Below are 14,426 nucleotides of genomic sequence, written 5' to 3'. Positions count from 1 at the left end.
AATGGACATGAAACGGATGTCCATAGGACATCCTGTGCTGTCTGGGCTTTTTATGCACTTTTTATTACCCTTTCATAATAATCGATATGAAGCCGATGTCGCCTTTGAGCTCCAATATTTCAGAACCTGTTGATTTTAGGACCACGTGCCCATTGAGACTTTTCATCAGGACACCATAAACTACAACATACTAAATTTTCAGCCATCTTGATCGAAAGTATTTTTCCATAAGAAACGTGCAGGGTCTTTGACTATATGTATCCATAACCATGGACTGCTAGTTGACTTTTTACGCTGTAATCATGAAGTAAGAGAATAGGAGGCTGAACTCTGTACACCAGTTATGTTCTCGTTTTGTGCGCTTTATTGAGAGGATGTTTGCCGAGAAGAATAACTTCTTATGGATGAACGCCATTTGTAATAGTTAACCTAACCTGACTTTCTCTGTCTTTTCAAACGATTTTGAATGTGACCTCGAATATCAAAATATTTATTTACAAGCCGTGCAATCAGTTCTGATGAACCACTCGGCCGCGGCGGACGCGTTTCGGTCGGGTGCTTTCTACCTTATATTTTTGAAAATGTTGCCGACTTCGACTGTGCATTGTATCGTACTATCTGTTCGTTTCTTATATTTTTACGGTTATATTTTTACATTAAAGACGTGATCTGGCTGTATCGACCTATTCCATTATTGGGAGGCGTGGAGCCATAAATTTAGATTTAGAAGTACACGATGCGTGTCCGCGGATTAGCTCGTCTCGATTGCTCGTCCTGCACCTTTTGACTTTTATACGATGTATGCGTGACCGTGAATTCATTACATTTCGCATGTGTGAGACGCTTTTAAAGATGGCGATCATTGGTAAGAGCTATTCCGTTCGGCGTACTTCCTCTCAATAATTCGCACAAACTAGGACCACTTTTGTTACACGCGTGCTATTGAGTTCGGTCTCCTATTCTCTTACTCCATGGCTGTAATGAACATCAGGCGTGCCTCCGGGGGCTAAATAGCAAAAATCCGAAACACGAAATCACATTTTGATGGTAAAACAGCGAATCCTGGTACTTCAATGATAACTTACATATAGTATAAATCTTAAAAGTTTACCAGTTCAATCGAGGAAGGAAAGAAATTAATATTTTATTACAATGTGGTTAAATATTGTTTCGTACACGGGTGCAATTCATCAACATATAAAAAAGGGAAAAAAGAAAATAAGAATCGGTTACAATTTTTTAGGTAAGTTATTTACTTTATTTGTATTTGAAAGTAAAATTGTTAAACATTATTAGATATTAAACTGTTCTTCATATGTCAATGCTAGACTGTAAAATCAATGTTAATCTATTATGACTGGTATTGAATAGATAATTCCATCAAATTCTGTGCTTAAAAAACAATGGATAGAGACACTTCTTGTTGCTGGTCATAGCGAAGAACATGTGACAAAAATAAAAAAATATATTAAAATATGTAGCCTGCACTTTACAACAGATTGCATATTTCATCTCTCTTTTCTCTCTTCTTTGTCATATTCCATCTCTTTCTTTTTTCATGTTTTACCATCGAAATGTGACTTCATGTTTCGAATTTTTGCCATTTAGCCCCCGGGGGCACGCGTGACATTCATTACACGGTTCTCTTTGTCTATCTTACGGAAAAGATACAAAGAGTGGGGGTAACTAGCAGTCCATGGTTATATGGTCAAAGTGCAGGGTCCTTTGCAAAGTTTCATTAAAATGATACCTCCGTGACCTTTACTTGTCAGAGTGAAGCGGGGAGCACAGACTTTTGCATAACGCATAAAGCATGTGCATAAGGAATTTCATTGGCCCATTTTCTTATGCATGAGTCAATGAACCAATCAAATTCTTTATGTATATGGTTTATGCGTTATGCAAAAGTGTGTGTTTGGGCTCTTAGAAGTTATGTAAGAGGTGTAGAGGACGTAGATACGGGTGTATAGACGGCTGAAAAGTATTTCTCAACTCAGGAAACATAGTCTAGGTGCATTCATAAGTTTTAGCCATATCTTAGAATGCATCAATTAAAGTAGATTTCGAAGTTTTTTACTCATCTTTTTGCTCTAAATTAAAAATTTGCAGGGGATGGTCTTATTTTTATGTCAGATTCGTATTCAGCGGCTCAAAATACATAAGAATAGCTGGATTTCCATCAGAGTACAGGATACTTTTGTTTTTGTGCCTGTGATTCGCGCCGTGTGTCGTGGTCACCCAACCGACGCGGCATTGCGTGAATAATTGTTGTTTTTAACCATGTTCCATCCCTTCGATCAATTTGAAAAAAGATATGTTATGGTAGAGTCCAGAGATGTGTTCATAAAAATATAGAAATGTTAAAAGAATCACCAAAAATATAAAAAAGTATATAAAAAATATAAAAGTGTTAAAAGGATCACCAAAAAAAATTTATAAAAGATTCGAACATTTTTTTAACACGTTCTTTTAGTCACAGAAACTTTAAAAAATTGTCTAATAGCGTTTTCGATTAATTAACTCGATTCGACTCCGGGTCAGGTTGATTTCAATCATAAGTTCTATTTAGTTCAATTTGAGATACCATACCTGCATAATCCCGATAAAAACAGTACGTGAAATCTACGTTATAGCTATGTGGATCAGCATCGTTGAATCCACATGAATGTTCGAGTGGACATCCACTTAAAAACGGTACCAAAATCCACGTGGAAATCGAATCGATATTCCTTGTAATATCCACTACTAGCGCAATAATGCAATAGTAAATTTATAATAGTGACACTATACTATAATATACCCGTGTAGAAGTCTTAGAATAAAATCGTGAAAAAAAAATTTTCCTCTAAATTCGAGAGTTAAGTTTTTTTCATGATGTCACCCATCCGAAGTTGTACCACGAACCTTGCTGCTTAACCTTGACAATCGTACGGGAACTGCTGTACTTCGATAACCCACGAATCTGTATGTCAACGTCTGTATAATTGTGATATATCTGTTCAATGGAAATATTAAAAACAAATAATTTATGTGATAGAGTATGTTTTAGGAAAACAGAATAGAATCCCTTTAGTGTTCCTTCTTTTAGGGAAATCTCATAGGAATACAACAAAGAAAAGAATAGGGAAATTTCCACACGGGTATATATATATATGTATATAGATCAAAATATTTATAAATTGTTTATGTATTAAAAGTTATGTTGTGGTAAATGCATTGAGAAATATGTGGATTCTACGTAGACACTTCCATATAGATTTCAACACGTATAATCCATGTGGATCAATTACTGATGAAATTTAACGGAAATAAAAATAGGAAATAGCAACGTTGAATTCACGTGGATATAAATTAACATCGATTTTCACTCTATGCAATCCACGTGGATTATACGTATTGAAATCTATATGGAAGTGTCTACGTAGAATCCACATGGATATTATGTAAATAAATTTTTAATTCCGTAGTCCACGTAAAACACGTAGATTTCACGTGGATACTACATATGTGTTCTCATCAGGATGTTATGGCGAAAGAGTTATCTTGTCGTCTTCTGTAATCTCAAAAATTGTTTTTACGTACATTGTATGAATTAAGTATATGTGTATAATCATTTATTAATTCGTACAATATACGTAAAAACAATTTTTATGATTATAAAAGACGACTAGACAACTCTTCCGCCATAATGCTGTGCAGGTATAGCATCTCAAATCGAACCATACTTGTGATTGAAGTCAACCCGACCTAGAGTCGAGTCGAGTCAGTTAACCAAAAACTATAAGGCTTACCTAAACCTAACTAAACCTAAACGATGTCTACAATATATGTATATATATATTTTTTTTTTCCATTAAATTCGGTCCAGTTGTTTACGAGAAAAATCACTTTTCTTATTTTGCTTTCCCCCTGCATAACCCTTCCAAAAATGCAATTTCAAGGCTAATTTTTGGGGAAGTTTAATATCTCAAGGGTGGCAACTAATGACATTAATTTGAGCTCAATCGGTGTGGAGGCCGATTTTATACGCTATATATCCTTTAAATAATTTGAAAATTAATCAAAATAATGTAAAAACCAAAAAACTGGATAACAATATATTGATGTTTTATGTATTCGCGAAACAGCAAAATTAAACATAAATAATACATATTATGTACTTACTATTTTTCGTACATCTTCCAGTCGTTCTAATAAAGTGGCATTCTCTTTCTTCAATGTATTAATTTCGTCGTTCAATTCTTCTACAATAATTTTATTCGGCAATTGATTGTCACGAATTTGACCCTGAAAGTAGAACTCAACAATAATAACAATTTTTGAACTAAAATTATTAATAATAATTATACGATAAAATTTCTCTATACCTCAAGAGCAGATTTCTCTAATCGCCACTCACTTTCTTTCGTTCTCATTGAATTACGCAACTCCTCAAGTTCGGTTTGTATATTTTTTAAGTCTCTCTTACGTTCCGAGCATTTGCTATATATAATGAAACGTAAGATTAAGTGAAGAAAGTTATATAAGACATTTAATATTGTTGGCAATAAATTCTTACTCCTCACACCGTTAGAGTCGAATTGCTATTTACCTATTCAGAGATTCATTCTGCCTTTCAACCTGCAGCTTTGAGTTGGTAAGCTCTTGATATTGTTCGGTAAGAGTTTCTTGCTCGTGCTGATGTTTCTTAATCTCATTCTCGAGATCTGAAAATTTCATCACGTTAAGTCCATAATACGTTTGAGAAATAAATTGTATCTTACGATACTGTACTTAATATTTTTTCATTATAAGTTTCTTTCATCTCGTTCATGCGTTTTGTATTTTGCCCAGCCTTTTCTAAAGAAGTTATCTTTTTCTTAAGTGTCGCTACTTCAGTTTCCTTTGCCTCTTTCTCGCTATTAAGTTGCGATGTTAATTTATCTCTCTCCTGCTTAACTTCCGCAAGCTCTGCAGTTAGATCTGTGATTTTCATTGATGTCGTAGACTTTGTATTTTCTAATTCCTTTTTCAAATATTTTACTTCAGAATCAAGCTTGGCTTTCGTTTGTTCAACCTATTTTAATTGAAAGAAATGAATATCGCAAGATAGATTATTAATTTAGTCAACTATAAATAATGTTTTATTGCTAGAATAAAAATTATATTTACAGATGTTATCGATTGCGACATTTTCAATTCCCTTTCGGTGTACGATGACAAATCATCTTGTAGCCTTTTACATTTTTCTTGTTCTTGGGAAAGTTTTTCTGTTATTTCATTTATTGTTGTCTCCATCGTTGCTGTATCTTTTTCTGACGTTTTAGCTGTTCCTGTAGTATAATGAAAGTTATGTTATATATTTAGCAGTGGTTTTTTAATAATATTTGGATATATTAAAAATATGCTCACACATAAGACTTATTAAAAAATTGTGATTTTATAATTATATTAAAAATAAAGTACAAGTTTTACCGAGATCTTTCTTTAGTTGTACAACCTCGTTATAAATTTTTAATTTTTCGGACGATAACGACAAAAGTTTAGATTTCAATTTCTCCTTTTCTTCTGAAAGTGCCAATTTCTCTTTATCCCAGGCTTTTCTTTCAGCTTCTCGTAAAGTAACTACTTCATCCAACTTCCTCTTTACTATAATAAAATTTACAATTTAAATATATCTAATCTTACTTTTAACTGTTGTTAATGTAAAATTCATAAATTCTCTTTCTTACCATTTTGTAAATCCATATTTTTGGTATCTTCTACTTTAAGACTTGGCTGAACTTTTTTCTTCTCTTTTTCGCTAGCCAGTTCTTTCATAAGAGATTCGAATTTCTCTTTAAGCAATTCATGTTCTTTTAGAAGTTTATCATACTTTAAAGTATTATTTTTCGATTTTACATCCGGTATATCGACATTATGTCCATTTTTAATATTGATAAAGATATTTAGTATGTCCTCTAAAACATTAACAATTTAAATGAGATATATATTATATATATTTGATTTTTATAAAATTTATAAGAATACAATGATCTCCTTAAACCTATTTCTTTTTCCACTTCGTCAACCATCTTTTTAAGTTGCAATTTTGTTGTGGATTCCGTCGGCTTCTTTTGCGTTCTGTCCTGAAATGCACTGCTTACTTTTTGCAAAACCTCTTCCGTTTCTTTTACCTAATACATTATAGGTAAATGGGGAGATTTAATATATAAGATAATTTAACACTTAATGAATATAAATTACATATAGAACGGCAATTATTTGAGTATATATATTATATGCTATTAAATTTAACAAACAAATTTTTATTTGTAATTATAACTTTTACCTCTTCATATTTCTTCTCTAAAGCTGACCGATCATTTTCTAATTCTTCAGCTTTGCGTTCTACTTTTCGCAATTTGAACGACAATATTCGACAATTTTTGTTCGATTGCTCTAAATTTTTTCGTAAACGAGTATACTCGTCTGCTTGTTCGTCCCTTATATGCGAAAATTATATTCATATAAAGAATATATGTATAATGCGACACAGTGTAACCATTCACAGATTTATCGTAGATTTTGTCACGTATAAGTATCTCTGTTCCTCATAAAGACGTGAAAAACGTTCTATACAAAATTTTCAAAGGAAGAGCAATATGATATTCCACCCGAGTAGAAATTTTGGTAGGGTACTCTTCAGGTCCACGTATGGCTTGGCCTATTTCAGGTCAGGTACGGATCTGGTAGTTTAATAGGGCCCTGATGTTGAATGTAACGCTACGTATTACATGGCCCTGATCAGAAAGTGTAGGGTATACCCTAGTTTGGAATTGCGTACTTGGGCCTGATTAGGAAGTGATAGGATATGCCTTAAATTTGCTCTACTGGTTAGGCACCAATCAGGCAACGTGATTAGGGCCTGATCAGAGAGTGTAGGATATGCTCTAGAGGCCCGAGAAGAGCTCACTCTGCGAGTACAGTAAGATCTGCTGGACGGTCTCGCTGCACCGTATATATACCCGCGCGGCGTGATCTTGCATGCGAATGAACGCTCGACCGCGTGACCCTCAAGCGGCGGCGGTCGGAACTCCCGCCGGCCGGTATAGGCATTACTTAGTAGGGCATAAGTCTGGCATTCCTTAGTAGGGCATGCCTACGTGTTTCCTGTTCAGATGCCAAGTCGGTATACCTTGACAGGGCGCAATTCAGGCATTACTTAGTAGGGCATAAGTCAGGCATTTCTTAGTACGGCTTGCCTGCGCGTTCCCTAGTCAGGTGCAAGTCGGGCATACCTTGACAGGGCGTAATTCAAGCATTACTTAGTAGGGCATAAGTAGGGCAGATCTTAGTAGGGCATGCCTGCTCATTCCCTGATGAGGGAGAACTCAGGCATGCCTTAATATGGTATACCATAGTTTTCCCTCATCAGGCCCAAATCAGAGGTTCCTGAATAGGATATACCGGAATGCTCCCTGATCAGGGCCACATGATACGTCAGGTTGACCGGATCCAATTTTCTACTCGGGCACATATTTCTCTCTTCTTTCAAAAAATTCACAAATTTTAACGTGAATTTCCTCATATTCTCTTTTGATTGGGATATTCAGGATAAAAAATAAAAATTATCCTATAAAAGCGATAAAAAAAAAGTTTATGGTTTTTATTTTATAGATATGATCACAGTTGTCAAATAAAGGTTCAACAAGTATCATTCGTATTAAGGAGAGAAGGGATTACGCACACACATCTCAAATCTGTCCAAATCATTATCCTGCAACAATCTTGCAAAAATATAGCTCACTTTGCAAAAGATTGTGATCTCTTTTGAAACTTGTAATTTCCGACGCATACAACACAAATTTTCAGATTTTTTGTGTATAAAACAGTTTGACTTCACATATGTGTTGCATTGCTATATGTGTAAAGATCCTGAATAAATCTTTTGGATACAAAAAAGTTTTTTTGCAAAAATTGAAATGATAACTTATTGAAACGAACAGAGATACTGATTTTGATAGACATTTAATATATACAGTATTAAAAAATGTCATAATTCTGTGTAAAAAGTACCCGGAATTATTAAATAAAACACAAAAAAAGTTATTTATTTATCAAAATTTATTTTGTCGCCTTCAAATAGGCCCCATCGAGTACAATACAACTATGCTACCAATCCTCCATACATCGTTCGTAAGCTGATTGAGGTATGGCCTTCAGTTCCTTCAGCGAATTTTCTTTTATGGCCTCAATTCACTCAAAACACCTTTCTCGAAGTGGTAATTTTAGCTTCGGGAACAGGAAAAAGTCAAACGGGGCCATATCAGGCTAGTACAGTGCTTGGTCGATGACATTCATTAAGTTTTTGGCCAAAAACTCTTGTACAACGATGGCTTTGTGCGATGGTGCATTATCGTGGTGCACAATTCAGTCGTGCGGCGATGCGTTTCATACCCAAAATATCAGTCATAATGTTACGAACGGACTTAAAAGATATGTTCACCTCTTAAACCAACTCTCTAAGGGCCACTGTCACCATGCTTCGATTAATCGGCCTAGTAATTTTGCAGGTTTCCAACTAAAACTGATGTCAGAGCTGAGCACACAAATTCTCCGACATCAGTTTCAGTTGGAAGCCTGCAAAATTACTAGGCCGACTAGTTAATCGAAGCTTGGTGACAGTGGCCCTAAGACTCGTACGACGATTTTTGAGCACCAGTTTCTTGATTTTGTTGATGTTTTCGCCGTTCGTAGACGTTGAAGATCGATCAGAACGAAACAAATCAACTACCACTTCTCAGCCCTCTTTGAATACTTTATATTATAATTATACCATTCATATGCCTGTGTTTTTGATATGCACGATTCACCGTAGATCTTCTGCAACATTTTCAGTGATTCGGCACACGAAATTTAAGGCAAACTCTTTGTTTAACTAATTTTTTCATTGTAAAAATCGCTGAGCACTCAAAAGTATGATTAACAAAAACAGCTGCTGTTAACATACGGAATGACAGATCGCGCTCAAATTGTGCGTGGTAATTAGTACAGTGGTACCAACTTACAGGAAAAAAATTGTGGCGATATCTTTTACATGCGTTTTTTAAATGGTAAATTCCGGGTACTTTTTACACAGAATGTATTGGGTGTACAAATAAGTTTTAAAGCGTTTTTTTATGTAACGCATAATTTAAACTTATAATTCAAATATTTTCACGCTCTTTTGATATGTGGTGGTGCTTAATGTGTACTATTAAGAAAAACAATTGACTTTACACAATTGGAAACTTAACCTCAAAATTAAATAGTTTTAAAATGGCGAGCGACAAGTAATTTATTCGATACTGTACAATATTTGATTTGAATTTTATCAAGGAAAAAGCGCTGCTGAAGCACATGAATCAATTTGTTCTGTTCTTGGAGACAATGTTGTATCCAAAAGTGCGTGTGAGTTTTGGTTTAGGCTATTTAAAGAGGATGATTTTGATATTAGCGATAGAGAACGTAATGGTGCTCCTTAGAAGGTTACAGATAATCAATTGCAAGCATTACTCGATCAAAACTCATGTCAAACACAAAAAGAACTTGCACAGCAACTTCGAGTAACTCAACAAGATATTTCAATTCGTTTACGGCAGATGGGAAAGATTCTTAAGGAAGAAAAGTGGGTGCCGCAGGCATTAAGTGAAAAAAATAAAAATGATCGTTTTGAGAAGTGTTTGAATTGTACAATAAACAGGGTTTTTTCAGGTGGGCCCAGCCCAATAAAACCCACAGAAAAATCCAGTCAACTATTTTTATTGGAAGTAACAAAGTATGATCGAAGAAAGATAGAGTACCATGATACTTAAATTAATTCAAAATTAACTTATTATTGTTATATATTTTTATTTAAAAAAAATTAAACTCAAAAGTTACAAATAAAAAACAAAATTGTAATTTAAATTAAGATCAATCGATGGTTAATGAGTTTTGTTATCAATGGAACGCAAATAACAATAAACTTTAACAAGTTTCGTTGCTTTCTCTTCTATTTTCCCCGCCAAGAATTTCAATTTCCGTTTTCATGGACCGTTTAATAACAGCAATACTTTGGCATCTCGTAAGGTGCTTCAAATTGATATTTTTGAATAGAGAAGATCATAACCAATCAGTTGGTATAGATAAAAACAGAGGGACGGGGTTTTATTAATTTTTTAACAATTTTTCAAGTTCGAGTCGGACGCCGCTTCTCAACAAAAATGCAATAGCAGTATAAAGTTTATAAAAACTTTCAATCAAGGATTAAAAATCATAAAAGAATTAATAAACGACCATGCCTCTGTTCTGATCAATACCAATTGATTGGTTATGATCTCTTCTATTCAAAAACGTCAATTTGAAGCACTTTACTAGGTGCTAAAGTACTGCTAAAAAAAATTGCAAATTCTTTCTTAAGAATGAAACGATGCCACGACCTGCCCGGAGACGGCCTTGATTATTGATAAAAAATTATATGCTATAATATGGCTGCTAAATTGTTTTCCTTACATTTAACTCCAAACAAAAATGGAACTTGAAAACACGAATAATCTAATAAAACCCAATAAAACCCGATAAAACCCTATAAAACCCGACCGGGCTGGGTTTTTTTTAAAAAAAAACCCGGTTTTTTTTCAAACCCTGACAATAAACAGCATAGAAAATCTTTCTTGTGGAAAATCGTGACTGGTAATAAAAAGTAGATTTTTTACGATAACTCTAAAAAGAGAAAACATTATGTGGATCCAGGACAACTCACTATATCAAAACGCAACATCCACAGTAGCAAAGTTATGCTATGCATCTGGTGGGACATGAAGGGTGTACTATATTACGAGCTGCTCCACCCGAATAAAACGGTTAACAATGATCGTTACAGTCAACTTTAAATCAAGAAATCAAACGAAATCATCCATTTACTAGCAAAGGAAAACGTTCAGTGAAAGTTTTTCATGACAACGCTAGGCCTCGTGTTAGTAAACCTGTAAAGGAAACGTTGCTAGAGCTTGGTTGGGAAATTCTACCGCATCCAGCATATAGCTCAAATATAGCCCTTTCAGATTATCATTTATTCCGGTCAATGCAAAACGGTGTATACTTTCGAGCATTTGAAGAAATGGATGAATAATTTTATCGCATCGAAAGACGAAACCTTCTTCGCTTCTGAAAGTCGCAAGCTGCCCGAAAGATGATTAAAGGTCATAGATAATGACGGTGATTATTTTGATAATTAAGTGTTTTTGTTTCTAAATAAATAAATATTAAATTTCCTTAAAAATTTTGCTTTAAAACTTATTTGTACACCTAATATAAAATTATTTTGTACAAATAATAGCGAGTCGTACTTCGCAATTTTTTTATGATAATTTAAATATAAATGTATTAGTATATATATAATATATATATATATATTTAATTAAAATTTTTCTTCATAATATTAATAACTATATTATGGCATTCTTTATGCAAGAAAATATAGTACCTAAAATTATCTTGCAACTCATAGATTTCTTCTTCTAATTGTCTAATTTCCTTTTTCATATCCTCATTTTCATCCATTAAACTTTCACAAAGGTTTTCTGCCGCTTTCAGTTTCGAACGTAATTCATCGTACGTTTTGTCCCTTTCACCTCTGTACGGTTTACTAATCGGTTCTTTTTCCAAACTTTTTATCTTTGCTAGTAATACACTTTTCTCTTGCACAAGTGCTAAAACACGCATATGACTTTTCACTATGTATGATAGAAGAATTTCAGAGAAATTCCTTTAAATGGTGATAATGCGATGAAAGAGCATAATACAATATAGAAAATTTTACTAAAAATTTTTCATTAAATTTTCTATAAACTTAAAAAAATAAATACCTTCATTTTTCTTCTGTAGTTTTGTCACTTCACTTGTCGATGTTTTATTCGACAATGTCTCCATGGTCGTCAATCGACGCAGTAATATCTCGCTTTTTTCTTTTTCTGCTTTCTCGCATCTTGCTTTTATATCATTTAACTGAGACCTCAATTTTTCTATCTCATTCTGTGAGAAGTAAATATCTGTTAATTAGTATTTATTATCAAGATACATTATTCATATATTCAATTTCTGCTTAATCCTCTCAATTCTGGTACTTGTTAAAAAATAACATGAAAATTGTGAGACTATAAAAATAATATTATAACTATAAAGATAAAAATAATGTTGCGCTTGAATAACGCATTTCTTAAATGTATTGCTACATGTATGCAACATTTTTTTCTACGTAGGCTGCTGGAGAAGTTTCTGCAAACGATATGAAAAAAGACATGTAAAATTCGGTAAATGGCTTTATTTTTACCAAATTTTACATGTTTTTTTTTATATTGTTTACAGAAACTTCTCCAGCAGCCTACGCAAAAGTCAGTTCTGAGAGGTTTAAATACATATATCGGATATATAGATATTATCTAATAATAATATATTACCATGAAAAGTAACTGATATATTATTAATAAAGGTGCCAGTATAAAGTGAACATACATAAAATGTATGCAACTTTCGACCGATTTTCGAATCGCCTCCGCCTTCCGCTGTCCTCCTCACCTCATCGCGCGCGGTCCAAATGCTGCACGATGCTCGAGCGACATTTGACCTGCGCGCGGGGCGGTGAGATGAAGGGGACGGCGGAGGCGATTCGAAAATCGGCCGAAAGTTGTATACACTTTATGTATGTTCACTATATACTGACACCTTTATTAATAATATATCAGTTACTTTTCATGGTAATATCAGGAAACGCGGTAGTGTCTCCGGCCATGGTCAAAAATTGAAAGACACTACAAAAGTCTCTTATCCCGAACCACCAAAGTCCATTTTTGAGGAGTGCATAACTACTAAAATACAAAAATTTTGAATCGAACGTTATATGTCCTGAAAAGCGGTATCGCCACGAGTAATTTGAGCCAAAAAAATGTTAAATCGGTCAAGCCATTCTGAAGATACAAGCGGTCGAAAAGTGGTAATTTTAATAAAAAATTAAGAAACATCTTCTTCTTCTTCTCCTTCTTCTTCTTCTTCTTTGTCCGTATTCAAGGCCGTATTAAAACTTTCTAATATTCCCTCACACCTTCACCATTTTCGACCGACCGCAAGCCCTCACCCCTCCTCCACCACTCACCCCTACCACCCCTCTCTTTCGCCGTATATCACTCTCTTTCGTTATATAATATTTTTAAATCATTTTTTTATATATATTTGTAATATATTTGTACTCTAAAAAGTAAGTGATATCCGAGAAAATTATATTCTAAAAATGAAAAGTTCAAACCATGTTCAAAAAAGGGGATACTCAAAAATTTAAACTTTTTTATCTAATAATAATACATTATCATGAAAAGTAACTGATATATTACAATATTAATAAAAGTGTCAGTACAAAGTGAACATACATAAAGTGTATGCAACTTTCGGCCGATTTTCGAACCGCCTTCGCCTTCTGCTGTCTCCCTCACCGCACGCGGTCCAAATGTCGCTCGAGGGTTTATAGGTTTAAATTTTTGAGTATCCTTTTTGGAATACGGCTTGAACTTTTCATTTCTATGATATGATTTTTTCGGCTCAAATTACTCGTGGCGATACCACCTTTCAGGACATACAACTTTCAATTCAAAATTTTTTATATTTTAGTAGTTATGCACCCCCCAAAAATGGACTTTGGTGGTTTGGGATAAGAGACTTGTAGTGTCTTTTAGTTTTTGAACATGGCCGGAGACACTATTGCGTCTCCTGAAATACATTATTATACATGTAGGGGAGACTGGGGCCAGTTGTAACGGAGGTAAGTTGTAACAATGCATATATCTTTTAAATGATAAGAGATACAATGATCATGTGAAGAACAAAAATACTCAGTATCGAGGCCTGCGTTTGCTTCATACCACCAATCGCGCGTGTGCTGCATGTAAAAGAGGTTATGTGTATTGTGTTCAGACAAACCACGTAAGTGTAAATTTACAATGTTATACTTTTTTGCTTTAAACTTTTCAAATTAAATGCTTTTTATTGTATTTTCATTTTATTATGTCTAAAATACAATTTCTCAAGTTATGTGCATGTGTTTTTTTAATATTTTTAAGTAGTTCCAAACATATTCATATAAATTTTGACAACATCGGTTTGGGGTTAGAAGTAACATATCACTGGGGTACATTGTAACACCATTAATCTTTTATAACTTATGCTCATTTACTTTACATCTCCTTTTTTTCACATTTAAACCATGAGGAACTATAAAAGGAAGACTCAACGTGCACACAAATTGTCGAAAATATTTGAAAAAGCAGCAAATCTAATAGAAAATGAAGATAAATCAGTAAGAAGTGATATATAATACATATATATGTGTGTGCGTGCGTGCGTGCGTGCGTGCGTGCGTGCGTGCGTGCGTGCGTGCGTGCGTGCGTGCGTGCGTG

At 34.0% G+C, this 14,426-nt stretch overlaps 1 protein-coding gene across 2 annotated transcripts in view; it reads right to left on the bottom strand.

The window, feature by feature from the left end:
• Positions 1-2,216: 2,216 nt before the first annotated feature.
• The window catches only part of LOC108777622 (GRIP and coiled-coil domain-containing protein 2), a 16,008-nt gene continuing 3,798 nt past the window's right edge, over positions 2,217-14,426 (bottom strand). For both annotated transcript variants that reach the window (XM_018544568.1, XM_018544562.1), the window contains 12 exons: positions 11,850-12,015; positions 11,468-11,693; positions 6,311-6,464; positions 6,026-6,155; positions 5,712-5,939; positions 5,455-5,628; positions 5,152-5,312; positions 4,774-5,056; positions 4,592-4,706; positions 4,368-4,482; positions 4,165-4,287; positions 2,217-2,291 (listed from right to left, as the gene is read on the bottom strand). In XM_018544568.1, the coding sequence (XP_018400070.1) occupies positions 2,235-2,291; positions 4,165-4,287; positions 4,368-4,482; positions 4,592-4,706; positions 4,774-5,056; positions 5,152-5,312; positions 5,455-5,628; positions 5,712-5,939; positions 6,026-6,155; positions 6,311-6,464; positions 11,468-11,693; positions 11,850-12,015 (1,932 nt within the window). In that variant the 3' untranslated portion in view covers positions 2,217-2,234. The remainder of the gene's footprint in view (positions 2,292-4,164; positions 4,288-4,367; positions 4,483-4,591; positions 4,707-4,773; positions 5,057-5,151; positions 5,313-5,454; positions 5,629-5,711; positions 5,940-6,025; positions 6,156-6,310; positions 6,465-11,467; positions 11,694-11,849; positions 12,016-14,426) is intronic.

Source organism: Cyphomyrmex costatus, unplaced genomic scaffold, assembly GCF_001594065.2.
Source record: "Cyphomyrmex costatus isolate MS0001 unplaced genomic scaffold, Ccosl1.0 scaffold1155, whole genome shotgun sequence".
NCBI classification, from domain to species: Eukaryota; Metazoa; Arthropoda; class Insecta; order Hymenoptera; family Formicidae; genus Cyphomyrmex; species Cyphomyrmex costatus.
Note: the sequence above shows the minus strand (reverse complement) of the source record. Positions and strands in the feature narration are given on the sequence as shown.